Source organism: Anarhichas minor, unplaced genomic scaffold (assembly GCF_050575085.1).
Source record: "Anarhichas minor isolate MPS153535 unplaced genomic scaffold, ASM5057508v1 ptg000069l, whole genome shotgun sequence".
Lineage (NCBI taxonomy): Eukaryota > Metazoa > Chordata > Actinopteri > Perciformes > Anarhichadidae > Anarhichas > Anarhichas minor.
The window spans coordinates 174,885-194,122 of NW_027466515.1; the positions used below are offsets into that span (position 1 = coordinate 174,885).

Genomic DNA, 19,238 nt, shown 5'->3' on the forward strand with positions numbered 1-19,238 from the left:
TCCAGCCGTCTCCACAAGGCCGGGGAGCATTTCCTCTGTGTGTCTGCTCGTGCGCCGGCAGTGAGGGATGTGTTTTATCATTCAGGCTGCCCGGCAGACGCGCGGTCCTCCAGACGGTATCCTGCAGCCTGATCATGGCCCTCAACATCCCCGGCGTGGCCGTTATGGTGTTCTTCTACCTGCTGGTCCTCGGCATCGGCATCTGGGCTTCATTCAAGTCCAAAAGGGAAGCCAAGAAGGGCCACGGGGATACGACCGAGATGGCTCTGCTGGGAAACCGGGGCATCAACCTGGTTGTCGGCATCTTCACCATGACAGGCGAGTAAATGCGGCACATGAACGGGCGACAACAGGAAGTCATCTTGCTCTTTATGCGTGTTCTGAAAAGATGATCTGACTCTGGTCTTATTTCAACAGTTTGGCGCATAATTGGTTATTATGTAAGCGATGTATCTGTAACGTCCTGAAATGTCGTATTATAAATAAAAAAAATCAATGGAAAATACGCACACGCAATCTTTATATGTATTACGAATCATCTGGCTGTAATAACTGATGGCGAGACAATAACGGTTTAAAAGAAACAGGAAGTTAATGTGGTTTATAATAAACGGAGTCCATGTAAGATACAGGAGGAAATGAATCAGTATGACGTTTTGCTTCATATGCATGTTTGATGATGACGCTCAGTCCAAATCACTTGTCTCAGCTCACTTTCAGGACATGGCTGTTTTAAAGTAATTGGTCATTAAATTTACAACAAATTCCTATTTAAATGGAATCTCTTATTAAAGTTGCAGTAGACAGGCTGGTTCCTACACCTTAAGTCCTGAAAGGTGATATTTTGTATCTCGCACATGATAGAAATATCACCTTACATCCAGTAAGGGGATTAGTGGGTTCTCATGTTACAGGCATGATGATAGAGTTTGACAGGAGCAGCAGCTAACCTTCCTGCCTCTGTCCTCTGTCCTCTGTCCTCTGTCCGTATGTGAAAGTGCCTTGTGTTTTGTGTGGACAGCTACGTGGGTCGGAGGTGGATTCATCGTGGGCACAGCGGAGGCAGTGTACAACCCCTCCATGGGACTGATCTGGGCCGTGATGCCTATCGCAGCGACGATGTGCTTCGTCATCGGTGAGGTTTCACTTGTTAACGGTATCGGGTAGCGGTAAGATCGTAAAGTATGCCACTGTTCTTCAGCGGTATCTACTGATCCCCGGAGTGGTATGCCACTGTGTTATGTGGCACATACCGATCCCTGGAGTGATATGCCACTCCTTTTCCAACTGTTTCCTGAAGAGGCCAACTGATGCTGAGATATAAAGCCAACGCGAAAGTGCCATCAAATGCAGTTCCTCAAATGGCCACTTGAGGCTTGATCCAAAAGCGAGTCAATCCCCATAGACCTCCATATTAAAATGCTCAACTTTACAGCAGAAATAACAACTCGTCTGTTTAAATTATATTCAGGCTTAAAGCTAGGCATAATTAAGATCATGGACGCTTTGAGTGACAGGTGGGTGCTGTGATCACGGAGACTGTGTCCCTATTTTATACAGTCCGTGTTTTTAACCAACTCAATGCCCATCCACTCACCCCAAATCGTGGTAACGCCGTGGTATCTTTCAGGACCTTCGCCTCGCCTACATTAGGAGAAATTAAATGATATCCCATATAGATCCCCCCCTAAATCTTACACACTGGACCTTTTTAAAAACAACCTATGTTTACGTTTTCCAGACAAGTGGACCTCATGTGGACATGTGAATAATGTCCCGTCTCAGAAGCAAAGGCGGGGACAGGTCTCTAACGAGGACCCCTTTGATTTCAAATGAGGGTCCAGCCTGAGTCTAAAGAAACCCCAAAACAGTTCCCTGAATATTCTTCACACTGTTGACTTCACTCACTCACAGTCTGAAGGAGACTCCTGCCGAAATGTTGCACTATTTGCTAAAAATATTGATTATAACTGAGAAAAAAGATACAATTTTATGACACAATGCGACAAAAGTATGATATCTTCCCTCATATTTGTGCATTTGTAAATTAGCACTTGTAAATTAGAAAGAATTTTGCGTCTCTATGCAGAGCAGCCTCTCAAGTTTGCCACAAGGGCAAACAGCGACCGTGGGCAAATAAATAAAAGTGATATGTGGGACCACAGGTAGAGACCCACTGTGGCCCAGTGGCCTTGTTGAACCAAAAGGTTGGCGGTGTCGATCCCCGGCTACTACTGTCTGCATGTCGAAGCGTCCTTGAGCAAGACATTGAACCCCAAGTTGCACCTCGAGCGCTTTACAGCAGCCCGCTGCTCCTAAATGCTAAAGATGGGTTAAATGCAGAGGTTAAATTGTACATATGACGATTGTAATAAAGTTTAAGTAAAAATAAACAAAAAATTTGACCAAGAAAATATACATAGAAACACCTTGACACCAGTCTTTTCTTAACCTCAAGCAAGTAGTTTCAGTTGCAAATGTAACCTAAATAATAGAGGCGGCAGATCACAGAACACTCATGAGTGGTTTTTGAAGGCATTGACCAACAACATAACGGCTTATATTCTTTACTGTATAGCCGATGTAGGACATCTCAGACTGGGCTTGTCAGGCTCAGCTCTACACCGTCAGACTTGGCTAAACTTTTCTTTAACTTAAAGTACAGCTGAAGCTGACGTGTACATGTAACCTTTTGGTTGTACTATATGATAGCATTCAGGCACCGTTATCTTTGTAATTTTATTGCTATTGCTACTTAATGTTTACAGTGTATGGATTCCCTTCCTCTGGAAACTATTCGCATGTCTGCTGGGCAATGTGGGAAATCACTCTACTAAAGTAGAAGCCGGTTAAGAGAAATTGGTTTTCTCAAAAACGGTTACTTATAGCACTTCATCACGCATAATCTCCTGAAATGCATCTCAAAGTACAGTGTACAGTAACAACACTTTTGATCAATGGAAACACAGCTGCCCTTATGTCAGGAGATTAGCAGAGAAAAAACAGCATTCCTCTTCCACATGAACGTCACATGAGAAGAGAGAGATTTATCCTCTTTAAACCCTGATGAAGTCAACGTGGATACATATTACAGTGACAGTTTAATGTGATTGCATATTCATATTAGCCAGATTTGCTTTGTGCTTTATGGAATAAAACATTCACATTAAGAGGAAAAAAAGCAGAGGCACAGTTTCACACAGAAAATCACATATTTACTGAATCATCAGCTAGATGTCCTCGACCATCTAGCTCGATGACGAGACAAGAAGCATCAGCATCTAAGTGGCTTACCACTTCTGCATAACGGCTTCCTGGTGAAAAGGGTGAAACTACACCAGGGGAAATTTAATGTGAATAGTAAATACTAACAAGACATGTTAGAAATCTGGTGAATAAAAACAAATTCATTTTCTAATTAAAAAGCTTAATGTTGACCATAATGCTTATCATACATTCAAATGACAAATAACTGTCTGAGAATCTTTCTTTGTTTTCATCCTTGAGGTGGCCTGTTCTTCGCCGAGCCGATGAGAAACAATAAATATGTGACCATGATGGATCCTTTCCAGATCAAATATGGAAAAGTACCGACGGCCGCTCTGTGTCTGGCTTCGCTCATATCAGAGATTATGTGGGTAACGGGAACACTCATAGGATTAGGTAAGACTGCCTCCATGTGTGGGTGTGATGCATTTGATACTCGTGCGATGACCCTGGCAGCGGAGCAGCTGTTGATCGCAGCTCTTTGCTGAGGTGTTGAGTGAAACACAAGCCTTTATCTAATTGTACGGCTGGTCTGAAATAACTCTTATCAAAGGAGACCAGAACTCACACCGGTAACCACAGGAGTGGTCTGAGATGTTGTTGTAATGCAGTCAAATATTTAAATACTGAGATAAGGATAATACGATTGACTTCTACATTTGATTTATTCTCGTGTCACTTTTCTGACACATTTATGGCACATTTGACGAAAACAAATGTTCTTGTTATGTGTTTATGTAAAAACATTAATATTCCAATAAATTGCTATTGAATATTTAAAACCAACATCACATCATTCATTGTTATTTAGGGTCATTTATCTCTTGCTTCTGCTGCCCTCTGTTCTATTGTAAAAAAAGCAAGAAAAACAAAAAAGCAAGTAAACGGGTAAACAAGTTTATGTTACAAGAAACAAAGTGGTGCATTCACTGTCAATTGATGGAGAAACTGCAGCATTTAAAAGACTTGGAGGGTGTGAATGTGTGATTTAGTAATGCAACTACTGAAAAAGGACACAAGTTCAATGCAAAGCTGCCCTTGGCAAACTATTTAACTTCTGATTAGATAGTCAAATTCTGTCTCGCCCATCATACAAAACCCTGGAGAGTACAAGCAGCATAGTAATGTACCTCAAGTGTTCTTTGTTTTAACTTCCTTCCACCTAAGTAGACTAGGAAAGTGTATCGATTATTATTATAATTATAAAGTGATAGCTTACTTTGCTTCTTGTGAAAAATCATTTTAGGTGACAAGTCAAGGTTAGCGAAACATTGAGAGTTTTGGTGGAACATCGCTGTGATGGTCAACATTAGGGTTTCACATCCTCACGGGTAACTTAAATGTGTAGATGAGTGCATGTACACAGTGGTTGTAAAACACTTATGTGCGTGTGTGTGTGTGTGTGTGTGTGTATTACAGGTGTAACTATGAGTGTGATCCTGAATTTGTCCTACACTGTGAGCATCTGGATTTCGGCTGCTGTGGCCATCACCTACACCCTGATGGGAGGTCTCTACTCTGTGGCCTACACAGACATCATACAGCTCATTCTCATTTTCATCAGCTTGGTGAGTTATCGCTATTCCTGCTTCCTAATGTATACCCTGGCTGTCCCATAGATCATGGATTTTTTTGTTGTTGTTGTTTTTAAACCTGGAGCTATACCAGGGAGGTTTTGGAAAAAGAATGAAGCAGTTATTCTGGCTTTGTTTAAAGTTAAGCAATAGCCCTCTAAAACTCAGTAATTGACATGTTGTGTGTCGTTTCTTTAAACAGAAATGTCAAAACGCCAACTTTGGTTTTAGGCAGAGTTACGTGCTGGAACTATTTCTTCACAATCATATATCCATATCCACCCACTCAACACGTGTCTCTGCTTGTTGCCTGGCATCTTCACATGCCAGCTGTTTTTACATTGTTGTGTGTGTACAGTACACAAGACACGTTTCGATTAGTGAGTGTTATAGGTCTTGGTTGGTGTACTTTTGAGCTTTGGAAAGAGCCACGCTAGCTGTACTCTTTATGCTAATTCTTTATGCCAGACGCTATTAGCACCTGTGTGTCAGAAGCCAACAATACTATTTGCATCCAGGTCGGATAACATGGCAGAGACAAGCACCCAGGTGTCCGTAGCCAACAATGCTATTTGCACCCGACCCGGGCAAACATTAGATACTGAATGTGTACATGTTTACTGCTGTAGGCTGTGTATATTGTTCCTAGACGTTTACCAAGTAGTTTTGTTGCCTAAATCTAACTAAGTAGTTTTCTTGGCTAAACCTCCTAAAATATTTTACTGTAGCTTTAGCCTTTTCATTTAATAGTTTACATTTTATACTATTAACTAGCTCTGAATGAAGGTTTTCATTTTACAGAATCTTATTTGCGAGTGAATCTCTTCGTGTTTTTAGCTATTGTGCCCTGATGATGTCCAGGTAAAGGGTTCGATGGTGCGACAGCGGCTCAGTGGTTAGCACTGCCCAGTCCAAAAAATTAAGTTTGCTTCTCTTTTTTTTTTTCTCAGTGGCTGTGCGTTCCCTTCGCTATGATGGGCCCCGCTGTGGTGGACATCGCTGAGACAGCCTACAACTCCACCTTCCAGTCTCCATGGGTCGGTACTCTGGGGGCAGACCGAGCCTGGAGGTGGATCGATAACTTTCTACTTCTGGTGAGACTAAAAGGGTTCTCAAGAAAAATTGGATATGTGTTAAAGGTGGCGCTTATTTAAGGTGAAGTTTGTTCCAGGATGTCGACAAGGATGTCCTCTGGTTCGCTGTTTTATTAAATCATGGGCAGCACATCAAGTTTCATGCTGGACTGGATCCAAATATGCTTTTCGAAGATTATATCTCCCTTCTTTCAAAAGACGGTTATCTGTCTTATGCAATGCACTGCAGGTGTTACACAAACATTCTCCTTAGGTTTCATTTTGTGAATAGAAGCTGCAGAGATGTGAATTCCTCCACTGGAAGCAGTTGGGACTTTAACAGCGAGCTTAAATTTTCAAAAACCAACTTGCAGCTGAGATTAGCAGATAATCATGACACCGTGCAAAGAGGTCTTGCTAAATCTGTTAATAAGCTTGGGTGAAGGAGACTGAAGGACTTTACCTCCCAGCAGTCCTGAGAGCTCTTCAAGAGGTGGAGGTTTTTTAAGGTAGGGATGATTAAGCAGCTCCAGCTCTGGATTGTGCCCCTCGTGTGTTATTACATTTAGGTCACAGAGTTGATCATTTGTTCTGCCAAAAGATTTATTTTTTTTAAACTGAAACCTTGCGTTTCATGTTTTTTCGGGGGGGGGGGGGGGGCTTCCTGAATCCTCAAACACTCTTCTGTCTATAGTTTCCCCGTTTCGACTAAGTTTTGTAATCCAAACATGGACGGTGGCCAGAAGGGACATATCTCTTGCTTCATTTGTATGATATAAGAAAAATATAGAGAAATTATTCTAAATTTTAAAATAATTAAAAATAACACGAATATAGATAACGACACGTGAAGATGAACCTCTAGGTTTGGTGACGCATTGAATTGCTTTACCAACGGTAAAGGTAACGCTATGATCCAATGTATGGCTTACCTCGTCTTTCGTTTGTCCTTCAAGGGTTTGGGGAACTTGGGTCTTCAGAACTTCCACCAGAGGACGCTGTCAGCCACCTCCTCGTCTACAGCCAAGATCACCTGCTTCGCTGCTGCGTTCATCGTTCCCACATTAGGCATCCCTCCCATACTCCTCGGTGCAGTGGCTGCATCAACAAGTACGGTTCAGGAGCAGAGAATAAAACTCTCTATTTGACACTTCACATTGGCTCTAATGTTGGGATTTTGTTTCACAAGCTAAGAAAGCAATATTTAAGTCAAGTCTGATGTTGCTGAACTAAATTCAATTTCCAATAAACCTTGTACAAATCAAATCTTTAGCCTAATCTAAATCAAAACAATAAAAAAGATCTAGTGTCTCAGTTGCACTTCCTCATTAAGCTAATAAGATGTGAAATTAAAAAAAACATTGAAGAGAATTCAACTTAAAATTGATTGCGTTTGTGTCCGTTTGTCTTTCTCTTTCCACTCGCCTGTTCGTCAAACTGTCTTCATGTTCCTCAGACTGGAACTTGACTTCTTATGGTTCTCCGTCTCCATACGAGCGTGGGGAGGCGGGACTCATCCTGCCCATCGTGCTGCAGCACCTCACCCCAACCTACATCTCCATCATCGGTATTGGGGCGGTGGCCGCCGCTGTGATGTCATCCACTGACTCCGCCTTGCTGTCTGCGGCCTCCATCTTCACCGCCAACATCTACAGGAACATCCTGAGGCCACAGGTGAGGAAGAGACATCAGACATCCTTATACTCTTTCACATTAAAGGAAGTGCTGAATTACCTACTTTTTTCACAAAAATGGGCCGTTTGTTTGTTTGTTTTTCCTCCAGGCATCGGAGAGGGAGATCCAGTGGGTGATCCGGATCTCGGTGGTGGTTGTGGGCCTAGCCGGTACGTCTCTCACCTTCATGGACAACAGCGTCCTGATGATCTGGATGCTTCGATCCGACCTCACCTACACCCTCATGCTGCCGCAGCTCGTCTGCGTCCTCTTCTTCAGCGTCTCCAACGCTTACGGGGCCGTCCTGGGCTGCGTGGTGGGCATGCTGCTGCGGGTGTTGTGCGGGGAGCCGCTGATTGGGCTACCACCTATTCTCAAATTCCCAGGATGCATTCTGGTAGATGGCGTCTACATCCAGCACTCCCCGATCAGGACCATTTGCATGCTTTCTGCCATGGCGGCCATCCTGTTGTTCTCCTACCTGGCGTCTCTGCTCTTCAACAGAGGCCTGATTCCTGAGCGATGGGATGTTTTTAATGTGAAGGCTCAGTACTCGAAACAATCACAAGCTGACGCCGTATCCGAAACTAAGGACGAGAAATTGAAAGAACCAAATGAGAACAATGACGCCTGTGAGCCTATGTTAGAATCAACATGTTAAGTAAGAAACCTCATTTAAATACATTTTTTTTACATTATACATCAGTAAGGACTGGTTTATTAACAAATGTTTGCAATGTGTAATGACATCATTTTAACAGTACAATATATTTAGATTTTTTTGTATACTTTTATATACAACATAAATGGGGAAAAAAACATCACACCTTTGCTCTTTGTTATTATAAGAGCTCAGCTTTATTTTTCATTGATGGATTAATAGACAATACACCTCTGGGCACAAACATGTAATCCCCCCACCCCCCCCCCCCCCCCCCCCCCCCACCACCACCACCACTACACCACCCCCATTACCTGACTAGGAACAAAATGTTCAGACTTGTTTCACTGCTTTTTGAGCAACATCTTGCAGATTAGCCATAAGCGCTGCTGTTGATGGAACTTTAATTTCTTGTTCATGCAGATGAAGGACTGTTTAAGCCCCTCTCAAAGCTCCCGCATATTACACACAATGCTATCGGTGCACACAATTTAATAGGAAACCGTTAAAAGGAAACCTGCCGTGAAGGCCATAATCTTCTTAGAGCAGAGCTGCGCAGCTGTCAAACATACAATCTTTGATGTGGGCTTATTGTACCCTTAGTTTGCACTTTGAAGCTCTATTATGTTGGAAAAAAATACCGAAACATACGAGGAAATATCAGATCAGGTTTGGTATTGGCAGGTACTCAATATTAAAAGACACGGACTGAGATCAGCAAAAAACAAGCAAACATGAATTGCATTTGACTGCATTTGAGTTAGCTTTATGACCTTCCAAAGACAAATATTAATAAAACTAACTTAATGCAGAGGCTCACTGACCCCTTTGGGCCCCCGGGCTTGAGCACGCTAGGCTCATGCGATAATCCCTCGGTGCTTTAAAAGGTGATTTTATATTTGAGCCAACAAAATTCTTCTTTTGGTCTAAGTCCTGATTTTACAGCAGGCATTAGCATTAAAACAACAATAGCTTTCCACAGAAAAGTATAGTTAATATTGAAAGCAAGGCCTGACCCGGGGTTAATACTGCTGACATACCGCACCACTACTGAGTGAACACTGAGAGAAACCAGCAGGGCTGCTTGAACAACCCAATAAGGCCGACCGATTTAATTATGGTTTACTCGGGGCTGAGCAAAGCAGATTATATGGAAGCAAAGGAGCCTCGCTGACCTGAGGTTTTTAATATAATCAGTTCATTTGAAACGTCTAAAAGAATCCATATTTTCTTTACAAGTGCACTTTATAGTTTTATCGTATTGAAATATTATTTCAGGTCTGTTGTCAGGCTGTGACAACAGACACCTACAATGTGACATGTCTTTTTACACCACAACTGATGTTTTAAACACTATACGGCAGAGGGATCACTTCAAATAATCAACCAAATAACTTCAATATTAAAGGGAAGTTCTTGTATTTGTTAACGAGCAAGAAGCAATAGCCGAGCAGTGATTGACAGCGGACTTCAGTACTGACTGCTGGCATAATTAAGCACTTTATGGGTTAATATTGAAGTAATTATGACACTGATGCATAAAATGAAAAAAATGTCAAAATATGTATGGACATATAATACGTTTTGGAATTAAAGCCTTTACATGTTGAAGTCCACACGACTTTATCTGAACCCGCGTGTGTCCTATAAGCTCGTGATGACACAACAAAAATAACCCCCCCTCTGCTTAATAACTCCACATGGAAGTGTGCGGCATGTCGGGGCTGTGACAGATGTCCGTACAGCCCCCCACGTGACAATCTAAGTGAGGTAACAATATATCAGCGGGTATTATCTGAGGTGACATCTCGCTCTTGACTTGTCTTTGTGCCAACAGGTCTAGTGGAACAATGGTCCCAAAGGACACGGTAACACAGACAGGAGATAAAGGTCTTCTATAATAAGACCGCACGAGTGCTGCTGTCAAAAGGACGGTGCCTTGGCTCCGTTGTGTGGATGAGGGTTAGGTTCAGAATGAGAAATGTACGTATGAAAGGACAGTGTGTCAGATTACAACTGCATTAATATATTGATTTGCTTGTATTTGTGTTGAGTGGACAGCTATAGTCCTTCATGATGGTTTAGATATTATTTCAGAAGATTTTAAACTGCAAACAATAAGCCCTGTAAATGTTTTTTGCAAATGTTTTAGAAATGTGTCATCAGTTAGGGCTGTAAAGAATTACCGGAGCACTTTCCAATTAAAACTTTGCCCATGGAAATTTCTATATGTTAAAACGGAACAAGTAGTGACGATAAGAATTGTACAAATTCTGACGACGTTTTCTTTTGAAACAGGTGTAACGTCTGTCAAAGCTTCTATCATCCTGGATAATCTGCTCTTATGTTTAAGATGAATCAAGACAAGTGTGTGGAATTTGACTTGAGCCATAAAAATTGGTTGTAAAAGGGGACTAAACTATTGAAATAAGTTTGAGTGAAACTATTTGTCTATCAGTAAAAAACATGACAAAGTTGACTTCTTTTTATTCTGTACTAAATGTACACCTTGAAGTAATTTGCTTGATGTCATCTGCAACATTTCACTTTCTTACACTCACAGGGAGACATGGTGCAGGACTCATAGTGGCGTGATGCTGTAGTGACACCTGCTGGTCATCTGGTGGTACAACAGTGCACCAAACCTGGTTTAAGAGTAGACATTATTTAGTAGACACATTGCTAATATCAGTTTATACTCCTGGATCTTTAACATCACAATCAAATCATTACTGAACGCAGAATAACATTACAGTGTACATGAATCACTTTGACGCTTTTACACTGCAAATTCTGTAGCCCAGCCATGTTAAGAGATTCAGAGAATCATTATAAAAACTTTGATGTGCCTTTGTTATGATTCCCTATCTGGAGCTTGCAGGGGTCGAGGGTCTTGCTGAGGGAACTTCACTGAGTCAGCGGCTCTGTTTAGTGGATAAAACGCTCGGCTGATTTTCCCCGTTCAGCTCTGCTCCATCCTCTAAATCGGGACTGTACATGTTCAATGAGGCAGCAACTAATGAGCGCTTTCACAGCTCATCTATTGCTTTCTGTTTTGATGGAGAGATTTTTATTTTTACTCTAGAAAATATTAAAACACAATATATATAACTAGAAAGACATTTCTTTCAATTTCTTACTTAAATCTGACCAGCAGCCATAACAGCATTAAATATTATTTCTATCAATATAAAGCAAACGCTTTTTTTTTTTTTCATTTCACATTTTGTTACTAAGCTACTAACTAATTTGACTAATTGATTAGTTGAGGACTTTGGAAGGCAGAGATACCCGTTTAAAAAGGAAAAACGCAGATGCAACAACTACTTGCAATTTTCAGCACCACTGATGAAACATCCCAGACTACACAAACACATTAGTACGCAATTTATTTTCCACACATTCAACTTTTAAATACTACATGATAAAAGAATCAAGATATTGAGGTGAATTTAAACTTTCAGACAGAAGACGGGAGTCATTGAGGGTTTGGGGGAGTGAGAATGTAACCGGTACATTTGTGTGGTGAATGTAGGGGTGGAACAACGTTCAGAAAATATTCAATTTAAACATTCAGGATCAAGTCCACATATAGTGGTCTCAAGCTGTTAGACAAAAAAAAAAAAACCACACATGAAATACTAGAATTTTAGTTCAGTCCATCATTTGTGCAACCGAAGTCAGTCTTCTTTAAAAACTCTTAAGTCTTTGTAGAACACAGACAGTGTTCCGTCTTCTTCTCCCGGAGGAAGGGGAGGGACTTCAGTCCTGGAGGTCATGAGGGCCCCGATGGCGTTTCTGTTCCAGGTTTGTTTTTGGGGTCTAGAACGGTCCCCTCGTACACAACCTTGTTCTTGATGCCGTCCTGGACCATCCTCTGCTTCACACGAAACTTGGCGTTGTTCATCCTGCAGTAGAACCTGGGGAAGGAGACACGGCGTGGTGTCTGTTACGGACAGAAGTAACTAGATACTCTCCTGGCTTATAGCTCAGGAGAGTATTTTTCCACCACACTGTCACCAAGTGCTAACTCATGGTGGGAATTGTCAGGTGCGTGTAAATATTTGAGAACTTTACTATATGAAAAGTGCCCTGAGATAACTTCTGTTATGTTTTGGTGTTACACAAAACTGAACTGAATTGAATTGAATAGAGAGGAAACTGCAGTAAGAAGTGAGCTCATGTTCAGAGAGAAATTCTGTAAAATATTGGCAGCTGGGTGTTTGTAAAGGGTTTCTTTCATGGAAGGTACGTGAAAGATGTAAACGAATGTTTGTTCTGATTAGAGGGTAAAAGACAAGAAAAGGATGAAGTGTCAATCAACATAAAGACCTACCAGGAGCCGAGTGTAGTGAGCATAAATCCTGCAAAGCCCACGTCAAAAGACCGTTTCACCCGACCTGCGGACAACAGGAGAGACTGCTGCTGAGAGTTCAAGAGTTGTCATCATATATATTTCTGCCAAAGCGTGCAATCCCTCATGTCATCAGGTCGCATATTTAAGTCGTAGCAAGTTTCACAGGCACATTTCCATGTGAGCTTCTCCTTAGTTTATTGCATGAGGTACTTTCCCTCTCACGTCTTTGACAGGACGGACTGGTGACGGTGCACTTGTACACTCGTGGGGATGTTGCCGTGATCAACTAGCTAGTTAATTCCTTTAAAACCCTGTTTTGGCTGGACGTGGACAGGTTGTTCAAGATTCTATGTGAAAAATGAATCACATAAAAGTTAAATGGTAAGTTAAACAATCGCTAAATGAGCAAAGAAAATACACACAGACACACACACACAGTCCAGACTCGTATGAGACTCACTTGTGGTCAGAAAGTGCAGCAGGCCAGCACCTAGCGAGCCCCCGGCTCCATGCAGGATGGCGTCTCTGGCACACGGAGTGTTCTGGACATCCAGAATCCCCAGCAGCCTGAAACCCTGAAGGAAAAAGAGACAGCAGTAGACCTTAAATGTGACTTATTTACTCTTAATTAAGTGATATTGATACGTACTGGGATTTCATACTTGTGTAATGAGAGTCGAATGATCAATTGTTACCGACGCTATTATCTGTATCCACAGTCATTTTACACATGCACCGACATGACATTGTTTTATAGGTTATACAAGGATACGTTGTGTCTATCCTGTGGGCCCTTTGTTACACTTTGTGTGTATGTTGTCCAGAGAGGAGACAAGGCAATGTTTGTTTCTATTGACTGGACATGCATTGATGGTATATCAATGTGCATAACAATAACAAAGCCTTTGAATTCTGCTTCACCATGAGTAACTTAAGAGAACGTCACGAGTCAAGTCAACCGTTTCTGTACGTTAACCGCTTTGGTTGACCTTCTAAAAACGACTCTGCCGTTTAAAATGCTTCCTGACAGCTTAGAGTTAAAAGAGACGCCAACCTTCGTCTTGCTCTCCTGCTCTTCTTCTGTCATTGTTCCTCAGTGTTTGTCTCCTTGTGCAAGGTTTACACTCAATATATCTCGAGAAAAACCGTCATGTAATGATCATTTTCGTAACCATATTGCTTTCCGCGCATGCGCTGAACCTACTGAATGGGTCCATCCGCTATTAATCGCCGACTCAAAACGAGCAAACTGATGTAGAGTTCCGGTGTAACCTTTAAATGGTTAAATGGTGATAAGAAGGTAAATTCGAGGCTATATACACTGTACATATATTAGGATTTTAAAGGTTTGTCTAAACTTTTCATATTTTGAAAAAAAAGAAATCTATAAATATGTAAAATAGTTAAAGGATTATGTTTGCTGGATGGCAATATAATGTTTGTGTACTTTGTAATTTCCCCTTTTTTTCCTATTTGTTTTTTCGTGTATATTTCTTGATTTTTTTTTTCTTTTTTGCAATTACATAATGCAATTAAATTTTGTTGACATGTTGCACCAAAAAAAGAAAAGAAGAAAAGGCCTTACTATAATATAATTACATCAAATGTATGTTCTTTGCTAATAAAACTGCATGTATGCAACTGCAAATTCTGCAACATAAGTGGGTCTATTACATATAGTAATGTTGTATATGTACTTAATAATGCACCAAATAATAAAATACCCAGGATAAAAGAAAATAAAAAAGTAACATTTAACAATTTATTTTATATTCAAAATACAAGCTGTGCTGCTAAATGTGTTTCTTTCCTTCTGCAACCCAAATGTCCCCTGTTGGGTCTACCCAGTGTTACACTGGTATCCAGTCAAAAGAGGAGGAAAAATAAGCAGTTACTGAAACACAATCCTGTGCTTGAATTTCGGATGTCTTCTCAATTGTCCCACTCAGAAAAAAAACAAATCATACTGTGTTATCTTAACCCATTAAAACCATCAACGTCATAAATGATCCATGTCAGGAGGAAGTCAACGTGTCACAGTGATCCCACACTGATAAAACAGGATTATTTCACCGGCAGCAGCAGATTACTTCCTGTCAGTCCTCATCCTGCTCTACGGTCAAGGTGGAATTCTTGGCCACGCATAAATATTTTTACAACCGGCTCTTCTGACATACAATAATAGCTTTTAGCAGTAGGATATAGATTCAAACTGGAGGTTTAAATACCTTTTTTAAAAGCCAACACATCATTGCATGTTCCATTGTCCAAGGAGCCTTTTCCATTTAGGAGAGCAACTGAGCTTAAGTCATAAGGCACCTGGGTGAAAACCAGGTATCCTGAGCGCTAAACCACATGGGAAACACTTTCACATCCATTTAAACACTTTAACTGTGCGTCATTATCAGTGGGATCTAACAAACATGTGTATTACAGTATACATTTCTGTGTAAATCTTGTGAACGATACTGAGCAAAAGCAGTTCTCACTGTCTTACCCTTTGGCCCATAAAGACACTATTTATACCGGTAAAAGATGGATAAAAAAAAAGCTTCAGATCAACGAAGCACTGATGAATAATCCCCTATTACCATAAAAAATTATAGATGTCATATAATAAATGTAGGCATTACATGCTTCACATAAATTAACATGGTCTAAGACCTGGATGCAAATCTCACATAACAGTCAACTTTATTTATCAGTATTATTATATATTATATATATGAAAGAAAATAACATGTTATAGTGGACCTACTAATTATCTATTGAAACTGTCACCTTAACATTCATTGTATTTATGAACCCCTTGTTGGTTCTGATTCGAATTTTAAACTTTATTGTTCAGCTTCAGGTGATAAAGCTTCCTCCCTCCCTCACGGTGGCCTTGAGCAAGGCACTGAACCTACCCACCCTCTAATACTATATAATTCTGCAGCTTTTATGTGTGTAACAGGATGTAAAAGTGATACGGAGGGAGTCTAATCCCCAGTTTAAAACAAGATTAAAACTGTACTACGTGCCCCTCTTTAACAAAAACAGGTAACCAGGGTTATATGAGCAGGTTTCATCCTGGATACCAGGCGCCTCTGTGCTGTATAAAGACTGAGCAGCACACCCGGCCTCAGCACACTGCCTGCAGACACCTGAGAGGTAATTCAGGCTGATTAAATATCAAAGATAAAACAGCAAGTACCGATTTACAGTGAGGCGTAGGCCTACTTTAAAGAGTGTATAGGTTGTTTATAGGTTGACACCATTATTAATGATAAATTGATAATGTATTGATGTTTTATGGATGGGTTGCCAAGTTGTGTGTTTTTACTCTTTACGAGAAGCCATGGAGCCTGAAGTTATCCATGTAAGTATGTTATTAACTGACTAACCAACCCACTTTGCTTCCTGCAGGATGATGGCTGTACAGGTCAGAAGAGTGATGTTCCCCTTGATGTTGAGTTTGTTTCTGGCAGCCTCATCTACCATTTGGCCCCTGGCTGCAGGTAATTTAAAACAGACAGCTTTCAGTACTTTTTTAACTTATATTTAACCAGGCAACTCATGAAGAACACATTATCATTTACAACAGCGGCCTGGAAAAAAGGCAAAACTATTTGTTGGAGAAGGGGCTAAAAAAAGAAATTACATGTGGCAACAAGGAAAGCAAAACATAAATCGGATGCAGTTTAGCACACAAACATCGGGCAGACAACAGAATCAGGCATTACAACAAAAAAGAACAAAAGAACATGAGCAGCAAACACAAGCAGTGAGACGAACGGGCAAAACAGCAGCGACAAGACAACATGGGACAAGCAGCAAGACAGACAAAGGTTCGGGAATATTAGTGGGTCAGGAAACAGCTGAGTTCCAAAAAGTATAATTCATATAAACTAAAAAAACAACCTGAAAGGCAGGTTTTGTTGTAGTTTTGACTTCCAATCTTTGACCTTTATCAACATCTTTTGGTGACTAATTCGAACAACACTGACGGAGCTATCCTCCTCCCACATGAAGATCTCTGACACCTCCTCTTACATTAGACTACAATGATTCATAATATTACATTCATGTAACAAAGACAAGTAAGCCACGATAACTCGACAACAGGTTCTATGAATGTAATATTGTACATCCACTAGAATAATAACTTTAAAGCTTTATCTTTTGTTGTGTATCCTTTGTTGAGTCCACGGCTTTAGCCCTCTCAGCCATATTTGTAGATATTTATTACAGTATGTGTCAGTTTGATTTTGTGTGCTTTAATCAACTTGCATACATCCACTTTATCCCATAATGTGTTGCACTCTGTCATTTCTGAGGAAAGCAGTCTTTCATAGTCAAATTCTGTAGATGTTTTTGACTTTCTGTCCCCCGAAACATGAAGATCCACCTATATTCATGGTTAAGCATTGAATAGAGGCATTTAGTAAGTGAGGTGAATACTGTTCACTCGATACAGGTGTAAGATAGAGAGAGTGAAGTGAAAGTCTAAGCAAATGTGGGAGTTTTGATATAGCATAATAGTACATAACAGACATGAATTGATCGTCACATCAAAGTGGAAGTGGCATGTAATGACAAAAAAAGAAGAAGTGTGTTTTGTTTAACAGGAACTGTGAATATTACACATGCAAAAAGTAATGTAGAACAAGCAATTCCATCACCACTAATGTGTTGGCAGTGGCACTAATGGTTCCCTTCTCCTCTCGTGAGAAAACAAAAAGAAAGTTGAGGTATGTGACATATTTGTACCAAATTGCAACATTTCCCATCGCCAGCGGCCTTCCAACTGCCGTCCTGCCAGCCCATCAACCAGACGGTGTCTCTAGAGAAGGAGGGCTGTCCCAAGTGCCACCCAGTGGAAACAACCATCTGCAGCGGCCACTGCATCACCAAGGTATTGTGGGTAGTGTGGGAAAGAGTCTCGGAGGAGTAACTCTCTCTGTTTAATGATGTTACTCACATTTCACTGACGTAAATGAAACAGTAGAGACTGATGCACACAACATTTAAGATGACGTAAAAGTGAATAATAAATATGCAAGTCTTAGGAATTAAAAAGGCAAGAAATAAATTAACTAAAACAAAGATTTAAAGGTTAGAAAAGGTTTATAATAATAAATGCCAGGAGGTCTAGGTTTTCATATACACGCTGATATTCTTGCTTCACAGCAACCACAATCTCCTCTTTGTCTTCCAAATATCAAAGTAAGCACATTGCTTAATGACCTGAACAATAAAGCAACACGTGACCATCTCTCAGTTTAATTCATTTTAACCAAATCTAATTCAGCTTTGCATATCAATGGATGGTAGTGCAAAGGTAATTAGATGGCATATGCTTTTACTATACTCCAGACGTAATGAAATAAAGAATAAAATATAGTATTAAGGCAAAGGAAAAATAAGATGTACGTATATCGTCTCTGTAGCCGATAAGACTTTCTCTTTGCTACATGCCAGCAGATTTAAAACAATGTGCATGTCTGCGTCATGTAAGAGGAAATGACACCATGCTAGTAGTCGCATGTTCATGGAGTCATCAAGTTTTTTCACCACTGATCATGCTACTTTGTCTGGAGCATGACCTCACCCATCTGAACTGACTGACTGTTGCTGCAACTCTGGAAACTCTACTTTGATGCAGGGTAAAGGACAGCTTCACATATTATAGAGTCTCTCTTAAAGAAATAGTCAGGGGAACTCATATGAACATTGAAACAGGTCTGTCCCGTTTCCTCGAGTCATTACACATTCCAAGGTTTATTTGAATTTACCATGACAGTTAAACAAAGTTGAGTTACACAAATTCAGTAGATTTCTTCCAAAGTCTCTTCATTGTGACATGAGCTGTGCTGTCTTAGACCAGTGTTCCTCACCCCTCTTATGATGTGATGGTTGATAGCACTGTTGAACACACCTTGCTATGTTTGTCCCCACCAGGACCCCGTCATCCAGATACCATTCAGCAACGTGTACCAGCATGTGTGCACGTACCGGGACTTATACTACAAGACATTTGAGCTTCCCGACTGTCCTCCCGGCGTGGACCCGACCGTCACCTACCCGGTGGCTTTGAGCTGCCGCTGCGGCCGCTGTGCCATGGACACGTCCGACTGCACCTACGAGAGCCTGCAGCCCAACTTCTGCATGAACGACATACCTTTCTACTACTAGTCTTACGTAACAGCAGCGTAAAACACACTAAACATAAACTGTACATGTATCAACTGTTGTGAATAAACGTTGTCACATTTATTAGTGCCAAATCATTTGTTCAGTAGTTTCTATTTCCTGCACGATTACACCAGACAAATACCCACACTGAACACTTCGTGGAACTGAAGACTTTTACTCACTGGGTTTATCAACCAGATGTTTCCTGCCACACAAAGTGTTACATTTACGCAATACATGTATGGGCTGATCTGTTCTTGAGGACACGGTTAGTATGTTCCAGGGAAACAGTGGTGTGCAACTCTGTTATTGGGGTTTTAAAGCAGGTTTTTTGTGATAAAATTGCAGAATTGTAGAAGTAACTGCACAGTGAAAATGAAGATGCGTGTTAATGATTTGCAGTTGAAAAGATGTGTAAATGTCTGTTACAGTGAGGCTATATTAAATTAAGAGTG

General features: G+C 40.8%; 3 protein-coding genes across 3 annotated transcripts; 2 read left to right on the forward strand and 1 right to left on the reverse strand.

Moving 5' to 3' along the window:
* Positions 1 to 8,479, forward strand: LOC142934570 (high-affinity choline transporter 1-like). Its single transcript, XM_076078980.1, has 8 exons — positions 1 to 318; positions 1,022 to 1,135; positions 3,508 to 3,663; positions 4,687 to 4,835; positions 5,792 to 5,935; positions 6,871 to 7,024; positions 7,371 to 7,588; positions 7,698 to 8,479. Exons 1-8 carry the CDS (start codon positions 135 to 137, stop codon positions 8,247 to 8,249), a joined length of 1,671 nt encoding a protein of 556 aa, XP_075935095.1. The 5' UTR covers positions 1 to 134; the 3' UTR covers positions 8,250 to 8,479.
* A 3,142-nt stretch (positions 8,480 to 11,621) lies between these two features.
* Positions 11,622 to 13,809, reverse strand: cox20 (cytochrome c oxidase assembly factor COX20). Its single transcript, XM_076078979.1, has 4 exons — positions 13,661 to 13,809; positions 13,067 to 13,181; positions 12,586 to 12,649; positions 11,622 to 12,169 (listed from the first exon to the last, which is right to left on the reverse strand). The coding sequence occupies exons 1-4, from the start codon at positions 13,691 to 13,693 to the stop codon at positions 12,025 to 12,027; spliced, it is 357 nt and encodes a 118-aa protein (XP_075935094.1). The 5' UTR covers positions 13,694 to 13,809; the 3' UTR covers positions 11,622 to 12,024.
* A 2,206-nt stretch (positions 13,810 to 16,015) lies between these two features.
* Positions 16,016 to 18,852, forward strand: lhb (luteinizing hormone subunit beta). The gene is made up of 3 exons (XM_076078978.1): positions 16,016 to 16,106; positions 17,385 to 17,503; positions 18,550 to 18,852. The coding sequence occupies exons 1-3, from the start codon at positions 16,016 to 16,018 to the stop codon at positions 18,781 to 18,783; spliced, it is 444 nt and encodes a 147-aa protein (XP_075935093.1). The 3' UTR covers positions 18,784 to 18,852.
* Positions 18,853 to 19,238: the final 386 nt, after the last annotated feature.